At 42.9% G+C, this 20,143-nt stretch overlaps 2 protein-coding genes across 4 annotated transcripts in view; one reads left to right on the forward strand and one right to left on the reverse strand.

The window, feature by feature from the left end:
* LOC311490839 (glypican-5-like) overlaps window positions 1-12,041 on the reverse strand; it is a gene marked incomplete at its 5' end in the record, with an annotated part of 55,433 nt that extends 43,392 nt beyond the window's left edge. The window contains 4 exons of the mRNA XM_084548564.1: window positions 2,472-2,654; window positions 5,338-5,885; window positions 9,795-9,956; window positions 11,864-12,041. Of these exons, the coding sequence (XP_084404690.1) occupies window positions 2,472-2,654; window positions 5,338-5,885; window positions 9,795-9,956; window positions 11,864-12,041 (1,071 nt within the window). The remainder of the gene's footprint in view (window positions 1-2,471; window positions 2,655-5,337; window positions 5,886-9,794; window positions 9,957-11,863) is intronic.
* Window positions 12,042-15,015: 2,974 nt separating this feature from the next.
* nasp (nuclear autoantigenic sperm protein (histone-binding)) lies at window positions 15,016-20,104 on the forward strand. 3 transcript variants are annotated; one of them, XM_084548356.1, is made up of 15 exons: window positions 15,021-15,274; window positions 15,650-15,706; window positions 15,786-15,899; window positions 16,034-16,114; window positions 16,232-16,338; window positions 16,518-16,919; window positions 17,182-17,246; window positions 17,327-17,397; window positions 17,513-17,586; window positions 17,664-17,852; window positions 18,017-18,180; window positions 18,313-18,402; window positions 18,493-18,567; window positions 19,098-19,229; window positions 19,887-20,104. In XM_084548356.1, the coding sequence occupies exons 1-15, from the start codon at window positions 15,237-15,239 to the stop codon at window positions 19,923-19,925; spliced, it is 1,698 nt and encodes a 565-aa protein (XP_084404482.1). In that variant the 5' UTR covers window positions 15,021-15,236; the 3' UTR covers window positions 19,926-20,104. The 3 variants fall into 3 exon arrangements, with proteins under 3 accessions (XP_084404484.1, XP_084404482.1, XP_084404483.1); XM_084548358.1 differs by lacking the exon at window positions 16,518-16,919 and having other exon boundaries at window positions 15,016-15,274; XM_084548357.1 differs by lacking the exon at window positions 19,098-19,229 and having other exon boundaries at window positions 15,025-15,274.
* The last annotated feature ends 39 nt before the right edge of the window (window positions 20,105-20,143 follow it).

Here is a 20,143-nt window from a genome sequence, read left to right on the forward strand (position 1 = left end):
TAGTTTCAGTCAAGTTTGAATTACCCCCTGTAGAAGTTGAAGACAAATATTCCATTAATCTATCCCATGGCGATTTCTTTGCTTGATTACTGACTAGTTTTTGTTAACTCTTTATTGCATAGTGGTGTTCGAGTCTGTCACTCAGATTGTTGAAGGTCATGCCGTCTGATTGCTGCTTCTCGGAGCTGGTAGTTTATTGCTTGTGACGACATAAACATTCCCTAAAGATCTTGCAATGCGATTATACCTGCGTCTGCATCGTCCTATCACACCCATCTTCAAACTCAGCTTTCATTTACAGCAGTGTGAAAAAGTGATTGCCACCTAAACCTAACAACTGGTCGGGCCTCCCATAGCAGCAACAACTGCAATCAAGCGTTTGCGATAACTTGCAATGAGTCTTCTACAGCGCAGTGGAGGACTTTTGGTCCACTCATCTTTTGCAGAATTGTTGCGATTCAGCCACATTGGAGGGTTTTTCGAGAATGAACCGCCTTTTTAAGGTCATGCCACAGCATCTCAATAGGATTCAGGTCAGGACTTTGACTAGGCCACTCCAAAGTCTTCATTTTGTTTTTCTTCAGTCATTCAGAGGTGGACTTGCTGGTGTGTTTTGGATCATTTACGTGCTGCAGGACCCAAGAGGCTGGACATTCTCCTTCAGGATGTTTTTGGTAGCGAGCAGAGTTCATAGTTCCATTTATCACAGCAAGTCTTCAAGGTCCTGAAGCAGCAAAACAGCCCCAGACCATCACACTAGCACCATATTTTACTGTTGCTATGATCTTTTTCTGAAATGCGGTGTTACTTTTACAACAGATGTAATGGGACACACACCTTCCAAAGTATTTTCCCAAAAGTCTTGGAGATCATCAAGAAGTTTTCTGGCAAAACTGAGACGAGCTTTTATGTTCTTTTTGCTCGGCAGTGGTTTTCGTTTTGGAACTCAGCCTCTTTCTTATGGTGGAGTCATGGACACTGACCTTAACTGAGGCAAGAGAGGCCTGCAGTTCTTTGTATGTTGTTGTGGGGTCTTTTGTGACCTCTCAGATGAGTCGTCTCGGCGCTCTTGGGGTAATTTTGGTCGGCTGGCCACTCCTGGGAAGGTTCACCACTGTTCCATGTTTTCACCATTTGTGGATGATGACTCACACTGTGGTTCGCTGGAGTCCCTAAGCTTTGGAAATGGCTTTATAACCTTTTCCAGACTGACAGATCTCAATTACTTTCTTCCTCATTGGTTCCTGAATTTCTTTGGATCTCGGCATGATGTCCAGCTTTTGAGGATCTTTTGGTCTACTTCACTTTGTCAGGCAGGTCCAATTGAAGTGATTTCTCGATTGAGAACGGGTGTGGCAGTAATCAGACCTGGGTGTGGCTCGAGAAACTGAACTCAGGTGTGATAAACCACAGTTAAGTTATGTTTTAACAACTAACTTTTTTTCACACAGGGCCATGTAGGTTTGGATTTCTTTTCCCTTAATAATAAAAATCTTCATTTAAAAAACGCAATTTGTGTTAACTTGTCTTATATTTAAATTTGTTAGATGATATGAAACATTTAGGTGTGACAAACATGCAACATGGACTGTAGATTTCAACAACACATCTGCGCACTGAATCTTGCATGTCTGACAACATTTTTCCACCGAAAAACAGACACGAAGCCTTCACAAGGGAAATACAATACTAGCCATGTAATAGCTGCTGGCATAAAGACAACCCTCACACCATTTATCCTGCACACAAGTCCTCAGTTTCTCAAGCGGTTCTTGCTTCTTTACAGAAATCACAGATTTTTCCACTTTAAATGCAGCACATAGCTCACATACACAGTAGAAGGGCTGGGGGTTAGCCTTTGGTGATGTGCCTGATGAATAAGAGGCTTGATCAAATATTTAATGAAGTGGTATTTTCTTATTAGCCGCAATTAGCGGTGCAATTATGCTTGTGTGTGTTTGTTTACCTCTCAGGAATCTACTCTACTAAGTCCACAATGTTCTCTCAAAGTTGGACGGCGACTCTATTCCTTCCTCCAACAGTGTGTGCATGCGTGCTGGTGTTTGTGTGTCATCTGTTTGTCCACAGATTAGCCACAGAAACTTTCTCATCACTCTGAAACCAAGCTGCATTCTGGGTATCGGTTGTCCCGCCAACCGCAGTCTTTGTCTGGCACTGGATCTGTATTCACACTCGCGCACACACAGACTGAGGGGAACCCCAGATTCTCTGAAGAATGAGGCTGTTTTTAGCACATCTAGGTACAAGGCTTTTTGTAAGGAGATCCAACTGCCAGGCTGAATGAAACCCAAGGTCTTCCTCACTCTGTGTCCAAAATTCAAATGGCTTTATTATTGGGGCATATGAGTAAGGAAGGGCATCATTGCCACAATCCAACATTTCTTTCAGTCGAAGGAGCATAAAGCAAACTATAGACCCCTCACATCCATTCCGTTATCACTTCCGCTTACCGTGGCTGTGATTCGTGGCCCGTGCAGCTGAGCGTGCAGTATGGCGTCGTTCACGTGGTTCCGGACCGCTAGCAGGGCTAACTCCATGCTGTTGTGGTTGCTGCTGGTTGCTAAAGTAGCTGCTAGCCGTTGGAGCAACACCACCAAGCTCCCCCAGGGGACACCCAGCTCAGACACACCCACCTACAACAGAAAGGAAAAGATTGGAAGTTATAGAGAATGAAGTGACGAAGGAAAGACAGAGAGCAGAGTCTTAGCATTGCTGTATGTGTTTTCCTTGCGCCTCTTCACTGAGGAGAATAAACATGTAGAAAGCTGTTGTTTTTCCATCTCACTTTCTTTGCTTCCAAGAAACTCTCAGGCGGGACTAACAGTGCCATCGTGCAGTTTTGTGCTGTGAAGACGTCTCTCCATTGCGACCAGTGGGTCCACTAAGATGCATTGTTCTCTTGGCAATGATCTTGATATTTCCGTGTCTAAAACTTAACGTGGTAATGATTTACTGGTGATGAAACGCTGTGAATAATTCAGCGGTGTGAGGGATGGGAGCGTTACTTCAAATCTATTAACTGCTTTGCCTCAGACAGAGGGAGACAAGTAGTCTGAAGCCTCCCATGCATGTAAAACACGGTCCACAGAGGAGCGACAAAGGATGAATTTGCAAATGCTAAATCTGACAAGAGATTACAAGTAATTTCGAGAAGCAGAAACATCTCCATTTTTTTTTTTTACTTTTTTACTTGAGGTAGCAGGAGATTTACTGGTTAGATAATTCTGAGAGGAGTTCAATATATTGCAGGCTAATCTTATTTGCTTTCTGGCAGTGATGGCAAAAAAAAAGCAATCTTATGTCTGTCCATCAAGGACAGAGAGGGGACACTGGGGGATTATCGCAGTTTAGTCCAAGCAAGCTATCGACCAGTGGCTACAGAAGTGGATTTGGAACCAAAAGGGTCGCTGGTTTGAATCCCCTCTGTAAGCTACAGCTTAATTCATTCCATTCCTTTGTGCCTCAGGTGTGCAGATTTAGTGTGGCTGCTGGTCGTTACACCCTGGGCTCTTAGCTCGCCTGCTTCTCATCATCCAATTAAGCCTGGAACTCTGGAAACTCAAGGACTTTCCACTCTCCCACTCGTCGCCAGTTTCTTTAGTTTCTGTGGTAGTTACATACGAACCAGCAGTCCCCTTTTTTTTTGTCAAGCTTGGAAGTGCAATTCCTAATGTGAAGCCCAAGCTCTTGTACTCACCGGCTAGCTTCTACAGACCACTTTCTTTTTGGAACTCGGCTCCTGCTCCTGTTCAACTCCTGTTTTTGAGCCTAAACTCCTGTGTGTTGCGCTTGGGTCCTATGAGTGTTTGAGTTGTCCTCAGTATAACACAGAGTGTGCTCACTATCCTTTGTGTGTGTGCTAATGGATGGATAAGAGAAATAATTCCTTGTATGTACATACTTGGGACAATAAAGCTGATCAGAAGCTACATGCTTTAATTATTTTATACCAAACAAAACTATTTTGCAGTCCATCCAGATGTGCATCTCTGGTCTGGAGGTGGTGTAGGTTTTATTTTGTCACTTTGGGGTGAGAAAGGTTAATCTTTTCCTCCTGCTAAGCTATCTCCTGCCTCTACCTCCATACCTTAGGCACAGACGTGAGTGGTGTCTCTCTTCTCGTAGAACAAAACTAAATAAATTCCTGCAACTAGCCTTAACCCAAAATACCACAGTACTCCTTCCAATTTTAAATCTCGGATAACGTAATGACAGAGTAGACACCCAGATACACTCAGTCAGCATCCTGTGAAGTCAGAGGCTAATACTTAGATGCATCAGCGTCAGTTTAGAAAGTGTAAGACCAATGCAAATATAGTCTCTCTAGACTGTTCATTAGTTAGACTGGTAAAAACCATAGACAGTCTAAAGATGGACAGCTGAACTGTTCCTCAAAAGTGAGACAAAGCAAGTAGAGCTCCCCCATGTTTCCCCATTTATTCACTATATATATATATATATATGTATATATATATATATATATATATGTACACACACAGAATGTTTACATAGTAACTGTTTCACTGCCACTTCATCCACTTTAGGTCTATTTAGGTTTTTCTTTTTTATTATTATGTGAGAAGAGAGAGAAACGTTTTTTCGATTTTTCTGTATGTTGTGAACGTATTGAAAAATTGACAATAAAGAAATCTTGAATCTTGAATGTGTCTGGCTGCAGTATAGGTCATAAGCTCTACCTCCTCCATGTTAGTGTTTGGGACTTGGGCCAAACTAAAACACTAAAATACACGCCAAGTCATTTTTTTCAAGGATGGTCTCTTTATTTTAGTTAGTTAATATAACGTTGATGAATGTTCATGTGTCAATACTTTGGATAAGTTTAGTTTTAGTTATTTGACGCTATAGAAGCAGGATGTGGTATAACAGAGACTACAAGTTGCCAGTGGTGCTGTGGGACTGTTAGAGCTGTAAAAAAATTAATTTAAAAATAAGTACAGTAAATAATCCAACATGTCTTTGTAACTGGTGGAGGTAGAGCAGAGCGTTCTGCACAGACTCTGGCTCCAAAGTTGCAATACGGCGCTGTCCGTACTCCCGGGAAAATAGCGTCAGTTTTGCCAATGCAAGGAAGTGACGAGACGTTGTCCATATTTATGCAGTCTATGGTAAAAACCAATTCTAATATAACGGTTACCCACTAAATATGAACTTCATGGAGGTTGTGGTATTCAGCATTTATTTAAAATAACAGAGAGCAACAATTTTGAAGGGGGATTTAGTGCAGGACTCTTATATAAGAATGCATTCCTTTCCACTAGTGTACCTAATGAACTGACATTGTTGCTGTTTGCTTACCAGACATCCTCTCATAATGTTGACACACAGTCCAGTACAGGGCCGTATCAGCGTCAGCCCTCTGCAGTGGGAACAGTACTGCATCCTCACTAACCCCCGACTGCACTCTCTGGATAACGTGGCCTTCTCTGTAGCATTCACAACCTCCCCAGCCAGTCGCAGCAGGCGACTCAGCGCCCGACCGTGCCCGAGCGCGCGGGACAGGCTGGCGACGAGGAGCCGAGGATGGAGTCCAAACGGGCTGACGTCCTGCCGTGTCATCCGCAGGCAGTCGTCTTGATGGGTCGAAAAGGAGGAGAGGGACTGGGTTGACGTGTGGCCAAACCCGGGGTTGAGCAGGCGGCGGTAGACCAGCGGGAAGAGATCGTTGTAGAATTGCCGCACAGCGCTGTCCAGGGAGGAGTTAGAGTCTCCAGAAAGGTGCCGTCTGATGTCACTGAAGAGCTGAAACACAACCGGGCGACAGTCGGATGCCAGAGAGGAGTAGGCGCTGTCGAACAGGGTGCTGGTCAGATTAGATGTAAAGGACACGAGTGACTCAAAGGTCTCTGGAACAAGAGAGAAGACGGAGAGAATAAAGTCTTATTGTTTGTTTACCATGTGCACCTGTGACATCTAAACACTAGTCATGCAAGTAGAAATGTTTAAGCAGTAACAGGACGTTTGTGTTGAAGCACTGTTTTTCTATTGTGTGGAAACGCAATCAACCAAGGCCTGAATGAATTGTTACTTCCTTGGAAAGGAATTAAAGGATCCCTTGTATTCCCATTTCATGCCGATTTACACCGATCAGGCATAACATTAAGACCACTGACAGGAAAAGTGAATAACATTCACCATCTTGTGAAAATACAATGTTTTGCTAAAAAACCTTTGGACCTGGCATTCATTCATGCGGATGTTACTTAGACTTGTAGCACCCACCTAGACCAGACCAGGCGCCCCAACCCCATAGCAATGACACTCCTTGATGGCAGCAGCCATCCCCAGCAGGAGAACAGCACAAGGTGTTGACCTGGCCTCCAAATTAACTAGATCCCAAACTGATCAAGTATGTGTGGGATGATCCACAGAGGCCCCTCCCCTCAACCCATTGGACCCAAAGGCCCCCACTAACATTCTGTTGACAGACACCACAGGACACCCTCAGAATGTCCATGTCTGTTATCTGATGAGTCCCAGCTGTTTTGGAGGCCCAAGGGAGACCTACACAATATTAGGAAGGTGGTCATAATGTTATGACTGATCGGTGTAGTTCATAGCATATGTAGTGTGTGTAAATTGCATACACACACAGTTTGTTACATGTGTACAGTGACTTACACACGTTCTGTCATTCCTACATAGTTGTGGCCTTTCCCTGTCTGCGCACACATCCGTTTTCCTTGTTACACTATCTCTGTCTCTCCAACCTTGAACTGACTTTATCCAGCCTCACACAGGCCAAAATAGTTCAAACTTAATTCATCCCCGAGCTCGTTTTCCCTGCTCTGTTATCTATAGTCAGGTGATAATGAGAAGCCCAATCTCATGATCCGCTGTGCTTCCGATGTCAGACGAGGCCTAATAAAGTGGACAGCAGCCTCTCCTTTACAGAGGCCGTGTGCCTGTGCTGTGTGGGTCTCTATGTTTGAAACGGGTGATGTCAGACTAAAGGCATCCTCACACACACACACACACACACAGACATCTGAGAGAAAGCCATTTACCTAGTCACTCCGTCTGTGTGCATGTTTGTGTGTCTTTGTATTCAGCTATCACGACCGCAGTCTCCTGACTTTTCACGTTCACAACAACACACTAAATAACTCGCTGATTATATAAGGCAACGTTTCAGCTGACTGGGTATCAAAGAGCTCCTTGCTTGTCGGAGGTGGTCGAGCAGCGGCAGGGCTCTTTTGGCTCGAGCGCTTTTATGTGTTTGCATACCCATGTCCTGGCAATAGCAACTCAAACACAACACACGGCATCAAGTGACACGGCCAAGTCTACTCGCATGGGGTCATGTGATTAGCCCTCTAGCCTCCGTGATTGGACGACAGCTGCGACATGGAAGAGAGGGCAAGAGGGTCCCAGGGTGCCAGGAGAAACACACTCACACACACACACCAGTGTAATCCACAGGGTGTAAATAGAGCCTGACTACTACCGCTCTGGGCATGTCTCAGTTTCTCCAGTGGGTTATAATCACTGCACTTAGGAGGGGGGACCCTCTGAGACTCAGCTCAGCTGTTGAGGAACTCTGCTGCCCTGCAAAATTAATTGAGCTCATGAAATATTCTCTCATTTGCCCAATAAAGATGTTTTGGCTTTGTTTATCCAAGTTGTATGATGTATGGCAGCGTTTCCTCTAAACTCTTTGTGCAGCTGTGATGTTTATAGGTCATAATCTTGCATTTGTCCTAGATGAAGAGCAGATAAAGCAAATAAAACAAAAAGGAGTTCAGTGAGTTTTGGAGGTGGTAACAGTATTAGACTACGTCCTGCAAACACACCGACATGAGTGGTATCTGTCTTCCGGGACAGACTCAGAAACACCTCTGTCCTGCCAAATTTATTCAGTCACACAAGATGGTTAACCAAATTCACAAAGAAATCCATAATTTCCTTCATTTACCTGCAAGGATTGGTTTTATCCATCCAAGTTCTGTGATTTAAAGGCAAAAGCTTTTTGTGGTATTTTTGGACAGCAGTTCTAAATTTGCTTTTAATCTGCAAATGCTTTTGAACTGAACTATGATTTAAGCTGAAGATCTAGTGCTGAAAATGGTTTAATCATAGTTTTAACTGCTAGTAAAACACAATTCTATTTTAAATTCACATTTTCTGTGATGTTCATGTGATGCACCACTGCAAACTGAATACTGAGAATAATGATTCAACTGTTTTATCTGGCTGAAAAACACCCATTGGCACTTAAACTGTAAGCATGAATCTAGAAAATACACTGTGGGTTCATGAATCACTGAATAAAGGGTTCAACATTACTTGTCACCTTGTTCGTCCAATGAAAGCTTTCTTTTCTACAAACCTTGTTCATGTCCACAGTGCTGAGACGGCTGCAGTGTTATGTCCACCACAAGCGCATAAAACTATCTGCATCTCCAAATATCACGCAGGTTTAATGAGAAAATATTTGTTTTGTGACTTGGGTGAGTTTTTGAATCTAAACTTATCTTCCTTGCTGCTCGTTCAGGATGGTTGGCATCTCGTTTACCCATGCACGGACGGTTTAGCCATCCTTTGGGCATTAATAGCAGCTGAAAGTGAGTCCGAGTGTATTCAGATGTAGCCGGGGGGAGATAGAGACAGAAAAAAAAAAACAGCGAGGTGCATGTTTGCCATGTCTGTCTGCTGGGTTTCATCAACTCTACCATTCTCATAATCTCCACACTACATCAGCGCGCGCACACACACACACACACACACACATGCACGTAGACACATACAAACACAAGGTCTCTCACACACATGCTCACACAGACTGGTGAATAGCGATGAGAGACAAGTGGACAAGCAGAGTATTCTTCCTTCTATTCAGAGCAGCCCGTTAGAGACCGGCTGTTGCCCACGGCAACAACACTTTGCTGCGGATACGTACTGAATGTAAACATTCTTCGTCCCTCGCTCTCTCATTGGTCAAGAACAAAACCTGATTATCGCAGCGACGGAGGCAGACAGACAGAGAAAGAGAGCGGAGAGTTGTAACAAAGTTTTCCGCTGCTCCCTCTGAGAGTTTGCGTCTCTCAAAGACTCAATCGAACATCAGTTGTTTGTTTGGCGAGCCACCGTGGCGCCTCACAAAATAAACTGGCCTCACACCGCCACCCTGACACAAACTAGCCGTTTCATGATGAGCACACAAAGTGAGAATGACAGAGGGGCTAGAGGCCCTTGACAAGACTGGTAAAACACTGAAATCACTACTGCTATTAAAGTCACTTTAGGTTTAGGGTCTTGACATTACTGGTCCGTTAAGTGATAAAACGTACTAACAACTGAAACAGAGGCAAAGATTGGAAGGACTGGAACTGATGTTTACTCTGAGTTTCCAAGTCCTCGAAATGTCAAATAAGTCCTCATAATAAATTAAATCCAATTAAAATATTTCCAGTCCGGCCATGGGGTCTACACATTATGATCCCAAAGCCCAAATATTTATTTAAAAAATAAACAAAAAAGGAAAAAAAAAACATTACTTAATTTTGCTTGATTACATGTGACAAAATAATTTGTCTTTTTACTTTAAAAGACAATTGAAATACATTTTTTGCCTTTGAGTTCTGAATCCACACCTTCATCCAACCACATTCACCATTCTTAGATTCTCTTCGAAAACTTTTTGTCAGCTGCATCACGCCAGTCTCTTTAATACAAAACATAAATAAAATAACTGCATTTACTGTATTTTCACGTCTACATCCCCTGTCTTCCCCATCCCAGTTTCTCCCTTTTACCGTGGTAGGCCTTTGTGTGTCCGGCGATCAGGTACTTGAGTTCGAAGCTGTAGGACCTCATCTTCTGCTGCGTCTCACTGCGAACAGCCGCCATGTAGCTGTCCTCCATCTTACTGGTGCAGCAGCTCGGCCCGGGGTGCACGCACACTTGAAGAGACTCGTCTGGAAGACAAAGGGAAACAACACATTCTTAGTATTGTCTTTGTTAACATAAATATTGAGCAAACTACTTCTTCACTTTGGATGTAGCAATAGTTTCTGAGGGCTGTTTTCCAGATTTTATCGCCGACCACTTCAGAAGAATTATTCCTGTTGTGTGCTTTGGTAGACTATTGTAAGCCTAGCTGTCACGCAGCCGACTGAGATCAAGAGGGGAGAGAAAGACGAGAGGAATGGATTGTTAAGTTATGTGGAACTCACTCACACACACACTAGTCCTGTGTCAAACTTTGGGCTATTCATATTAGCACTGACTGACAACGGAGTACATTACTGAGATGGCTGCTGTTTACTGGTAATCGCACGCCACGTTCCACGCTTGATTTTTGCAACAGCAGGAAGCCACACAATGAGACATCAGCTCACAAGCTCCACTCGTGAAGGAAGATTTATGTCTAGAAGCAACCTCCTTGACTCTAATGGAGTCTGCATGATTCAGCAAATGGCGAGGCCTCTGTTCTTGTCATGCACAAAAGTTTTTATTAAACTAAAAGAAAAATGATAACAGGTGAGAATCCAAAGCTAAAATCCTCTTTTGATTATAAAACAAATTAAATTATTTTAAGGAAGAACCATCTACAAATTATTAAATTAAGGCGTGGAGCCTTTATCCAGTCGCTTATAGGGAGATGTGTTGATGTCTTTGTCAATGAGAGAGGAGCCAGTCATTCCTTATCTTCCAGGCTAATTCATTTATAGATGACTGAATGCAAGAACAAGAGATTCTTGTTGTGCAGATATGTTGTGCAAAGATTGTGCATAGCTCTTGCGGTGGTAAATATCCATAATTTGCAGACTTCTGTGCCAGAGATTCCTCAGGTCACTACAGTGTATTATTAAGAAGCTGTTAGCAATCACGAGATGGTCAGTGCTGCGGTAACACTGGAGAAATTCTACAATGTCTTATTTGGTTGATTCAGTCTGCTGTGAAGTTGGGAGTGAATGAAGTAAAAGCATTTCCTGGTTAAATGTGATGATTAACAACATTACTTAAATGTTACAATTAGAGCTTTTAAGGGAAGAAATTAAAGCTTAAGTCTAGATCTCTAAAATCCACTCCTCTGCCTCCTAAAGATTTCTCTGTTTTCATTTTGGGTGGAGAATTTAGTCAGCGTTAAGGCCGATCTCCCACTCAGCACTTCAGAAGAGGATGCACACATGCAACACATGCAATACAGCGAACAGGGGCTTTCATAAGCCAGACACAATTTGAATGGGGCCCTTTGCATTTAGAAACCTTTATTTATTCCACCACTTATAGCTGAGTGTGTGTTCAAGAGATCTACAGCATATTAGACTAATATAAAGAGTATTTGTAGGACAAATGTGAGTGTCGGCATTAGGAATTTATCTCTGCACCGACAAAGCTCATGGTCAAAAACCCCGCTAGCAACGTTTCAAATATTTTTGAGAATATCAGATTAATAGACGATAAACTGAAGTTTGATTAACACAAGAGTGGTTGGAAGTGATCTTACGTACGAGCCCTTACATGAGTAAAAATGCACAAGTATAATCATTATAAATGTACTTAAAGTATCAGAAAAAAAGCAGCCAGTCTAAGGGTTCAAACTGCATTCTTATATTTTCATTAGAAATGCATAATTGAAATTATAATTCCATATATAAAACTGCAACTAAGAAAACGACTTGTGTCTGTTAAATACTGTTCTGCAAAGAAATAAGTGGATACCTATAGATAAAAGGTATAAAAAGTGTCTGCTTGTGCTGAAGTTTAGTTTGAAGTAGTTTCCACCTTCATTTTCCTTTAATTTTAATTTAATAAACTTGACTACTATTAAATTATGTACATGTATTTCTTTCAAATATTTCCAGAGGGACTGACTGACCTGTTCCCGGCCTGTCTGGCACCAGCTCCACCGGGCCTATTTGGCGCATCATGTAGGCTGTCTTCACCTCATGACAGCTGTCTGCATCGGCTGATCCACAGCCAGTCTCCGGCACAAGAACAAGGCACAGGAAAGTTACCCAAAACAAGTCCGCGTTTTGCAAGGCTGCACGGAACATCGCAACATGTCAGTCGGGAGAGTCTGGACGGTTAACGTGAATTTCCAAAAGTCCCACGGTGCAGTGTGACTGTAAGGTTCATCTGCAGCAGCCCGCTGGAAAGCCCGTCTGGAGGGTCTGGAGCCGCTGTCAGGCTCAGCGCCCTTCTCTCTCTCCCTCTCCCCCCTCTCTCTCTGTGGCTCCCTCCCCTTTCCTCAATTACTTAATTAACATGTGCACTCAAAATACTTTCGAAATACATCTGACCCATTTAAAACAGAATTGGAAACAGCAACAATGTCTTGGCAAGACAATATATATATATATATATATAAAATAAACGCATTTTACTCAGAGTCCAGCAAGTTGCAGAATTATGAAAATACTTTTTTTCTTATGTCGTCAAACATATATAGTACACAACAAATCCTCCTGCAAATTAAGATATTTTCAACTTTGCTGATTGATGTGAATAAAGCGACTCAGACTTTTACTGGAACATGTGCGCCCCCTGCTGATCAACCTCTGGTCAATGAGACTTTAACAAACTTGTCAAACATCAGCTGAAATGACTTGTTGCAACTTCAGTTTGTTACCTAAATGTATGAGGCTTTCATGAGTGTTATATTTATTTATTTATTTGCGTTAAAAAACACTATCATCATTTATTCCGTACATATTTCTAGACTTTAAATAAACCGCCAGTTAAATTACACTAAAAACTTTTTTCAGTTCCAGCTTTTCAGCACAAGATGGCGCCATAAAAGAAAACCGACAAATTAAGGATTTTTTTTATTTTTTTTTCTAAATTTTACTTTCTCCGTTGCAGTCTCTTAAGAAGTCCCGAAAATACCTCCACAACTACGGTGAGTGTTTTTAAGACGACCTTTGTGCATTTTTACAAACGTGTCAGGTTAATTTAGTTGTGGCTGAACAATTAGTCTTGACGAATGTTGGCCATGATATATATATATATTATATTCAGCTAAAACTTTCTTCATTACCTGTGCCCGATTAAATTTACCTTAGGTGCTTCGAAAACGCCGTGTCCAAGCAGCCTGTTCTTTGCTAACTAGCCAGGTGGCTAACTAGCATAGCTATAACAGACAGATGCCATCTGTTACGGGGGGGCTAGCTGTCCAGCCAGCTGTCATCGGGCGAGAGGCGGGGTACACTATATATGTCTATGGGGTACACCCTGGACAGGTCACCAGTCTATCGCAAAGCTAACACAGAGAGACAGACAACCATTCACATGCACACCTACGGCCAATTTAGAATCACCAATTAACCTAATGAGCATGTCTTTGGGCAGTGGGAGGAAGCCGGAGTACCCACAGGGAGAACATGCAAACTCCACACAGAAAGGCCCATATATATATATATATAATCACAGTTGGTTTCTTACAGGGAGGCGTTGTGGCCTGAGGACCGATGTCTTGTAGTCCTGTGTTGCTACAGTGTAGTATATGTCCCATGTAGGGCTCGAACCCGTGACCAACACACTAAGGCGAGGCGATGTCTTTATCGCAAATATTGCATCGTAGGCCGTCACCTCACAAAATTCTACAAAGATCAGACCAATCAGAGGCCGTCCGGCTATTAAGAGTTGTTAGAATCAATCATCTTTCGCCACGCCTCTCATGATTTGACCAATCACATTCGGTAATAATAACCGTATAATCAGGTTTGGCGGGTCCCCTGCACCTGGATGCACATTACTAACAATTTTATACGAATTATGTCCAATTGCGGTAATAAAAGCTGTGACTATATAAAAGCGTGTCAGAGAAAACGAAATAAGGCGGTAATTTGTTCAGATTCAATGTCCTCACTTGCATGCATTCAGAGTGGAAAGTCTACATGTAGACAGGGTCTATTAGATGAAATTAATCAACTCATTTTTAAAATAAACCAACAGAGCATAAGCATAGGATTGTTATGGGTCCCTGCACATAGGGGAGTGGAGGGGAACGAGAAGGCAGACACACTGGCAAAGGAAGCTGCTCCTTCAGAAGTGGTTGAGCTGGATATTGCATTAAGCAGGTCATAAATGAAAAGTATTATTAAGGACAAAATCAACAGAATGTGGCAAGAGAGATGTGATAAGGAGGGAAAAAGGCAGACACCTGTATAACACACACAAAGAGGTAACAGCTAGTAAAATCAGTGGATTGGAAAGGCAGGAGGAAACATGGTTAACCAGATTGAGGATGGGACACACAAGTTTAAACAATGGATTACATATTATAGGGAAACACCAGACTGGAGTATGCACACACTGTGGAGCAATAGAAAACGTAAAACACATACTTCTAGACTGCACACAATATCCCAGAGAGAGGGAAAAGATGAAGAGAGTGGTAAAGAAAGACCTAACAATGGGAAACTTATTGAGTACAGCCTGCACACAGTCCACAGTTAGGGCTGTTATAGCTTCCCTTAAAGATACCCAACTAGCAAGTAGAATATAAAAAAAAACACACAAAAAAACTTTTTTTTTGTTGTTAAAACTGGGTATAAAATAGCATCCCATTGGATCACGCCTCAGCCCGGAAGATGGCGGTAGTGCACTAAGCATGCAAACTGCCAATAAACCTTATAGAAGAAGAAGAAGAAGATGGGCGTCAGAGGCCTCGTTGGCGCAGTAGGCAGCGCGTCAGTCTCATAATCTGAAGGTCGTGAGTTCGAGCCTCACACGGGGCACTTGTTTTTCGTTTCTTGTTATTTTCTTAAGCCATAAACCGGAAAGTGCTGATTGATGGTGACGTTATGGATACCCTTAAAAAGGATTATTCACATGATAGTTACAAATAAATCAATTGTCTTGTGAGTCATTTCAACCTCATTTGGATCCACTGAGTATTTTTTAATTGAAGGAAAAAGGAAAAAAAAAAAAAAAAAAACTCTATTGCGCAGATCGCAAAGGCAGCAGAATGATGTTGTGCTGATCATTGTGTTTGAAATGCTGCTTTGAATTTACATTGAATGTGCTGCTTATTTTTTTTTGTTACGGACCTGAAACGCATCAGGATTCGTGCTGCGGTCCCTTTAAGCCCAGTCTCCCGCGTACCAAGTTAGGCGGAAATAGAAAGCCTTCTTTTCTCTATTTAAGCGCGCCAACAAAGACCATCCCAGGCCAGGACACTCATCTGCACCCCATTCACAGCACACCGGACCGTCGTCTTTACTGTCCTTCTGAACAAAACAAAAAAAATGCCGGAGGAAACAGCCGCCGCGTCGAGCTCTGGGAGGTAAGAACCGCTTTCAATTGTTCACAGTACAATTACGTACACAGGAGAAATACAGCTAGCTAGCCTTTAGCTAGATAACAGTGCTAACGTTGGCGACCTTGTGTGGTATTTGTTGGTTGTAAAATATCGCCAATATACGTACGCACAGCTAGCGACGCTCTCTGTAATTAATCAAACGGTTGATGGTGTTAAGTGGCGGCTGCAGACGCTGCTGGCATCACGATCCTCTGCTAAGCTAGCCGGGTTACAACCAAACAACATAGCTTAGCTTAGCACGACTCTCGGTTGAGCAAGCAGTAAAAAGTTATCAGTTTCTGTTGTGGTTGGACTTCTGTTGAGTTGGCGTTGACTGAACTCCGCTTTGAACTCTTGCAGCGCGGAGGAGGAGAAGCCGTGCTCCTCCTCATCAGCTGCAGCAGCTGCAGCAGACAGGTGAGTGTCAGTATAGTCTTCATCTGTTGACTAATTCACCATGGACTCATTATAATATTTTGTTTGTTTCACTTTGTAGCTCAGTTGACGTGATGGAGGAAGCAAAGAAACTGATCGGCACAGGGAACAGGCATCTAGTCATGGGGGATGTTGTTTCTGCTGTCGGTGTCTTCCAGGACGCCTGTGGCATGCTGTGAGTCCCCACAGGAAAGGAGCTGTAACCCATTATGCACTGAAAACAATAATCTGTTTCATTTTAACTGGCTCGTATATAAGTATCATTTATCTTATCAAAATCTTCTCCACCCAACACTTGTGTTATTGCAGGGCTGCAAAGTATGGCGACACTGCAGATGAGTGTGGCGAGGCCTTTTTCTTATGTGGGAAGTCCCTGCTTGAGCTTGCCAGGTTTGTTAAGTCACTAGGTCTTGCTACTGTTCAATAAAGACTTAAGTGCCCACGAGGCGGCCGATAATTTGATATTTGTTTTGCATAACCTTGTTTTTTTTTTCTGGTTTTTGTTAGGATGGAGAACAGCGTCCTTGGTAATGCCCTGGAGGGAGTCCCAGAAGAATCTGAGGAAGAGGAGCAGCCCAGCAACTCAAATATTGAAAGTGCAAACAACCTTGATGGTCAGTATCTTATTACTGTATTCTTTCATTTTTTTATTTTTGTGTGATGTAGGGAACACGTTCAGATTTTTAGTACAAAATCTGTTTTATTGATATATTTCAAAATGTATTAAGTTTTTACGGAGCTTCAGAATTTAATAGTCTTCAGTATCCATTGAGGGATAAATTCTCTGGTGCAGAAAAAACTAGAGATGAGCTACGAAAGCAGGTGTATGATGCAATGGCAGAGAAGGAAAAGGCTGAGGATGCGGAGAGCGGCACAGAGGTGAAAAAAGAAAATGGTGAGGCGACGTCTCCAGTCAAGCAAAGTGCGAATGGATCGGAGCAACCTTCAAGTTCTGTTGCAAATGGGGAAGAGAACAGTTCAGTCCAGGAAGCTAAAGTGAACGGAGTTGAGAAGAGCACGAGCCCGGGTGGTCCCGCAAACGCTGTTGGGGAAGGATCCCCCGGAAAAGAAGCTGTGATAGAAAAGAAGGTTGAAGGTTCGGAGGAGAAGACCGACAAGGTGGCTGAGGCAAAACCAGAAGACGGAAAAGACGAATCTAAACCTGAGGCTGAGCAAGACAAAGTGGAACCAGAGGGTAGTAGATTTTGGGATACAGAGCACCTTTTGGTGTAGATGGGTTGAGCGCAAACTTGATGTTTTCTTTTTACACAACGGGCCACAGTAATGGTGTCACAAAAGGTGAAGGAGAAAAATAAAGGATTGAGTTCAGAGAGCACTTTTGGGCAAGGTTTTTATGTTTTTTTTTTTTTTTTTTTCTTGGGTGCTTTTGATTTCAGTTTGTATAAAATACAGGAAAGTACTTACCTGTGCATAACTACTTATTTTTGCTTCAACAGATGATGATGACGACGACGATGATGATGATGACGATGAGGATGGTGAAACAAATGGACAAGATAAGGTGAGTCTCCTGATATGGAAGTCTGTGACATGATTGGTTAAAATATTCGGGTTTTTTTTGACAACTTCTCCACCTTTCAGGAAGAGGAGGAAGTTGGGAATCTGCAGCTGGCATGGGAAATGCTCGAGGTGGCTAAAGTAATCTACAAAAGGTATTGCACCATGAGGTTAATGGTAAAATCAAGTGGGCAGGTTTTTACTGAACCCTAAGTCTGTGTGAGACGGTTTGATGTCGGCGCATGATTTAAATTCCTCTTTACCCCACAGAAAGGAAAACAAAGACGACCAGCTGATGGCAGCACAGGCATATCTGAAACTTGGAGAAGTCAGTGCTGAATCGGGTAAGTTCCGGGGTGCACTACTTTCGTCTTGTTTCGCCCCTATCCAAATCTGACTGCTCCTGTATTCCTCTTTCTAGGTAACTACCCCCAGGCCTTGGACGACTTCCAGGAGTGCCTCGCCCTGCAGCTCAAGCACCTGCCTCCCCACAGTCGTCTGCTGGCCGAGACCCACTACCACGTTGCTACTACACTTTGCTACATGGATCAGTACAGCCAGGCCATCCAGCATTACAACAGCTCCATAAAAGTCATCGAGACCCGTCTGGGTGAGATTGCTTTTTCAGAAATGTGTGCTTGTTGTGCTCAAAACTATAAATGCCCATTCATCTGAGACAAATGGATTCAAAATGAAGTCGCTTGAAAAGTTTTTATCAGCTTTACGCTTACGTGTCATGCAAATGTTTTTAATCTGGGTGACGCCCATGTACAGCCATGCTGCAGGAGGCGATAAATGCAGCAGATGGGGCTGCAGAAGAGAAAAATGAGATGGAAGAGCTGAAGCTGCTTCTGCCTGACATCAGGGAAAAAGTTGAAGATGCCAAGGAAAGCCAGAGAACAGCCAGCACTGCCTCCCAGGCCATCCAGCAGACACTAGTGGGTAACACACAATGGCAGCATCTAGGGTTTAGACAAGTCTTTTGAAAACATGGGTGTGTTTTTATGTACTTGTTTAATAATTAAGGAGTTAATCAATGCAACCCTGACTCCTTAAGTTACATCTTACAGGGTGGAGCCTCAACTTCATCAGCATTCCCGTGTGAAAATGGCGGCCCTTCATCGTCATCGTCCTCCTCGGCATTTGCGACAAGCAGTCAGGTAAAAGCGTGTGGTTGATAAAGCCATGACTCGCTGATTAACATGACTTAAAACCAAACGTGCAGCAATCTGTACTTTTCTCTTCTTCAGAGTCCCGTAAAAACATTTGACAGCGCTTCGTCTTCCAAAACTGTCTCGAACATTTCTCACCTCGTCAGGAAAAAGGTGAGGCTCGCTGATCTCCGTTGCCGTTTTCCCGTTGGTGTTGATTCATTTTTCTTTATCTTGATTGCAGCCCACATAATACCTCTAAAACCAAAATCCAGTTTTCTTTGCTTCTCATGGGAATAAGCCAATCATTTCAGTTTCTCAAGGAACAAAACCTTCACAGCTGGAACTATAATTTAAGATGGTCCCCTACTGCTTTGTGTGCTTGCTTGCTGTGGGTGTAGGAGGTCATTGTGGCTTTCCTGCGAATGTCAGTCTTTTGTTGTGGCTTCTGAAGTGTGACTCTCGAGCTGGAGTTATTGCATGTGTTTGTGTGTGTGTAGGTGATGGCGTTGTGGGATTTCAATCTGGGCCGACTTGTTTGCATGATTCATTAAATTGTGTCATCTTGACCTAACGGGTCACCGATCCACCGATGTCAAACTCCCTTACCTGAAAGGTCGTTTGTAGTGAATACAGTCGTGTAGAGCAATCCTTCAGTTTTCTCTTCCTCCCCCCTTTTTTGTCCTGGTTTTGTTTCTACACAGAGGAAACCAGAGGAGGAGAGCCCAGTAACGGACACTGATGCTAAACAAGCGAAACAGGAAACCACAGTTAATGGCAGCGGTGACTCTAGTGCCAGCAACGGCAATGGAGTCCAGGAGGGAAAATCACAGGAGGCGAGTGATAGGCTCATCTCTTACTTACTGATAATATATCCACAGGACTCTCTGATTATAAGATTGTGCTTGTGAGGCTGCTAATGGAGACGGGCGGGATGCTCGGAGATGATCTATTGTTTCTGGTGGCGTACAGTCACGTCTTCATCCATTAGGGTGTATTTCAGTAACTATACATGAAGGAACAATGTGAAGGCTTCATTAGAAATGCTTTAATGTTGACCTCAGATGTTATTGAATTTGCATCTGGTACCTTCTGTGCAGCTAAAGCTTCAGAAAAGAAGGTGACTAGATTTGTCTTGGCTTTGGGACGATTATCAGAACACGTTGGCACGATTTCTCAAGTTGCACAATACTGTGTGCAGAATGAACTGTTGCTGTGGTTGATCTTGAACTACTTGCTGTCTGGATAATGAATACAGTACTTTCTGTATATGATTTAAATGTTACAGAAGGGAACAAGTGGCAAGTATATTCTTGTTAAATTGCTAATATGAAGTGGTGTCATTGAGTAGACCTTTTTCAATATGCCATCAGAAAATGGCCTGGCACCTCAAGTGGTGGTTCTAAATAAAACCTATTCCTGAATCTTTACTAGTTATTGCATATTGAATCTTTTCAAACACAACTAACTTCTCCTTTCTTTGTTCCCTGCAGCCTGCCACTCAGTCGGCCTCTGTCGAGTCCTCGGCATGACGGTCTTTGTCTCTTTCCAGATCTCTGAAACCAGCACCGCATGCCAATCCAGCTCCTCTCAACACTTTTGTTTCTGTAAATAAGATCCATTTTCATAGATTTTGTCTGTCAAGTTTTGTATACTTGTAGTAAAAAAACAAAAACAAAAAAAATAAAGAATTTGCAGATGTAAAAATGTACCATCAGTTTCTTCTCTGTTTCTGGGGAGGAGGGTACAA

The sequence above is a fragment of the Chelon labrosus genome, assembly GCF_963514085.1.
Source record: "Chelon labrosus genome assembly, chromosome: 7".
NCBI classification, from domain to species: domain Eukaryota; kingdom Metazoa; phylum Chordata; class Actinopteri; order Mugiliformes; family Mugilidae; genus Chelon; species Chelon labrosus.

Coding starts and splice junctions, on each gene's coding strand:
- nasp (XM_084548356.1), top strand. CDS start 15,237: ATGCCGGAGGAAACAGCCGCCGCGTCGAGCTCTGGGAG. Junction 17,587..17,663: donor AGAAGTCAGTGCTGAATCGG/GTAAGTTCCGGG, acceptor TCCTCTTTCTAG/GTAACTACCCCCAGGCCTTG. Junction 17,853..18,016: donor AGTCATCGAGACCCGTCTGG/GTGAGATTGCTT, acceptor GCCCATGTACAG/CCATGCTGCAGGAGGCGATA.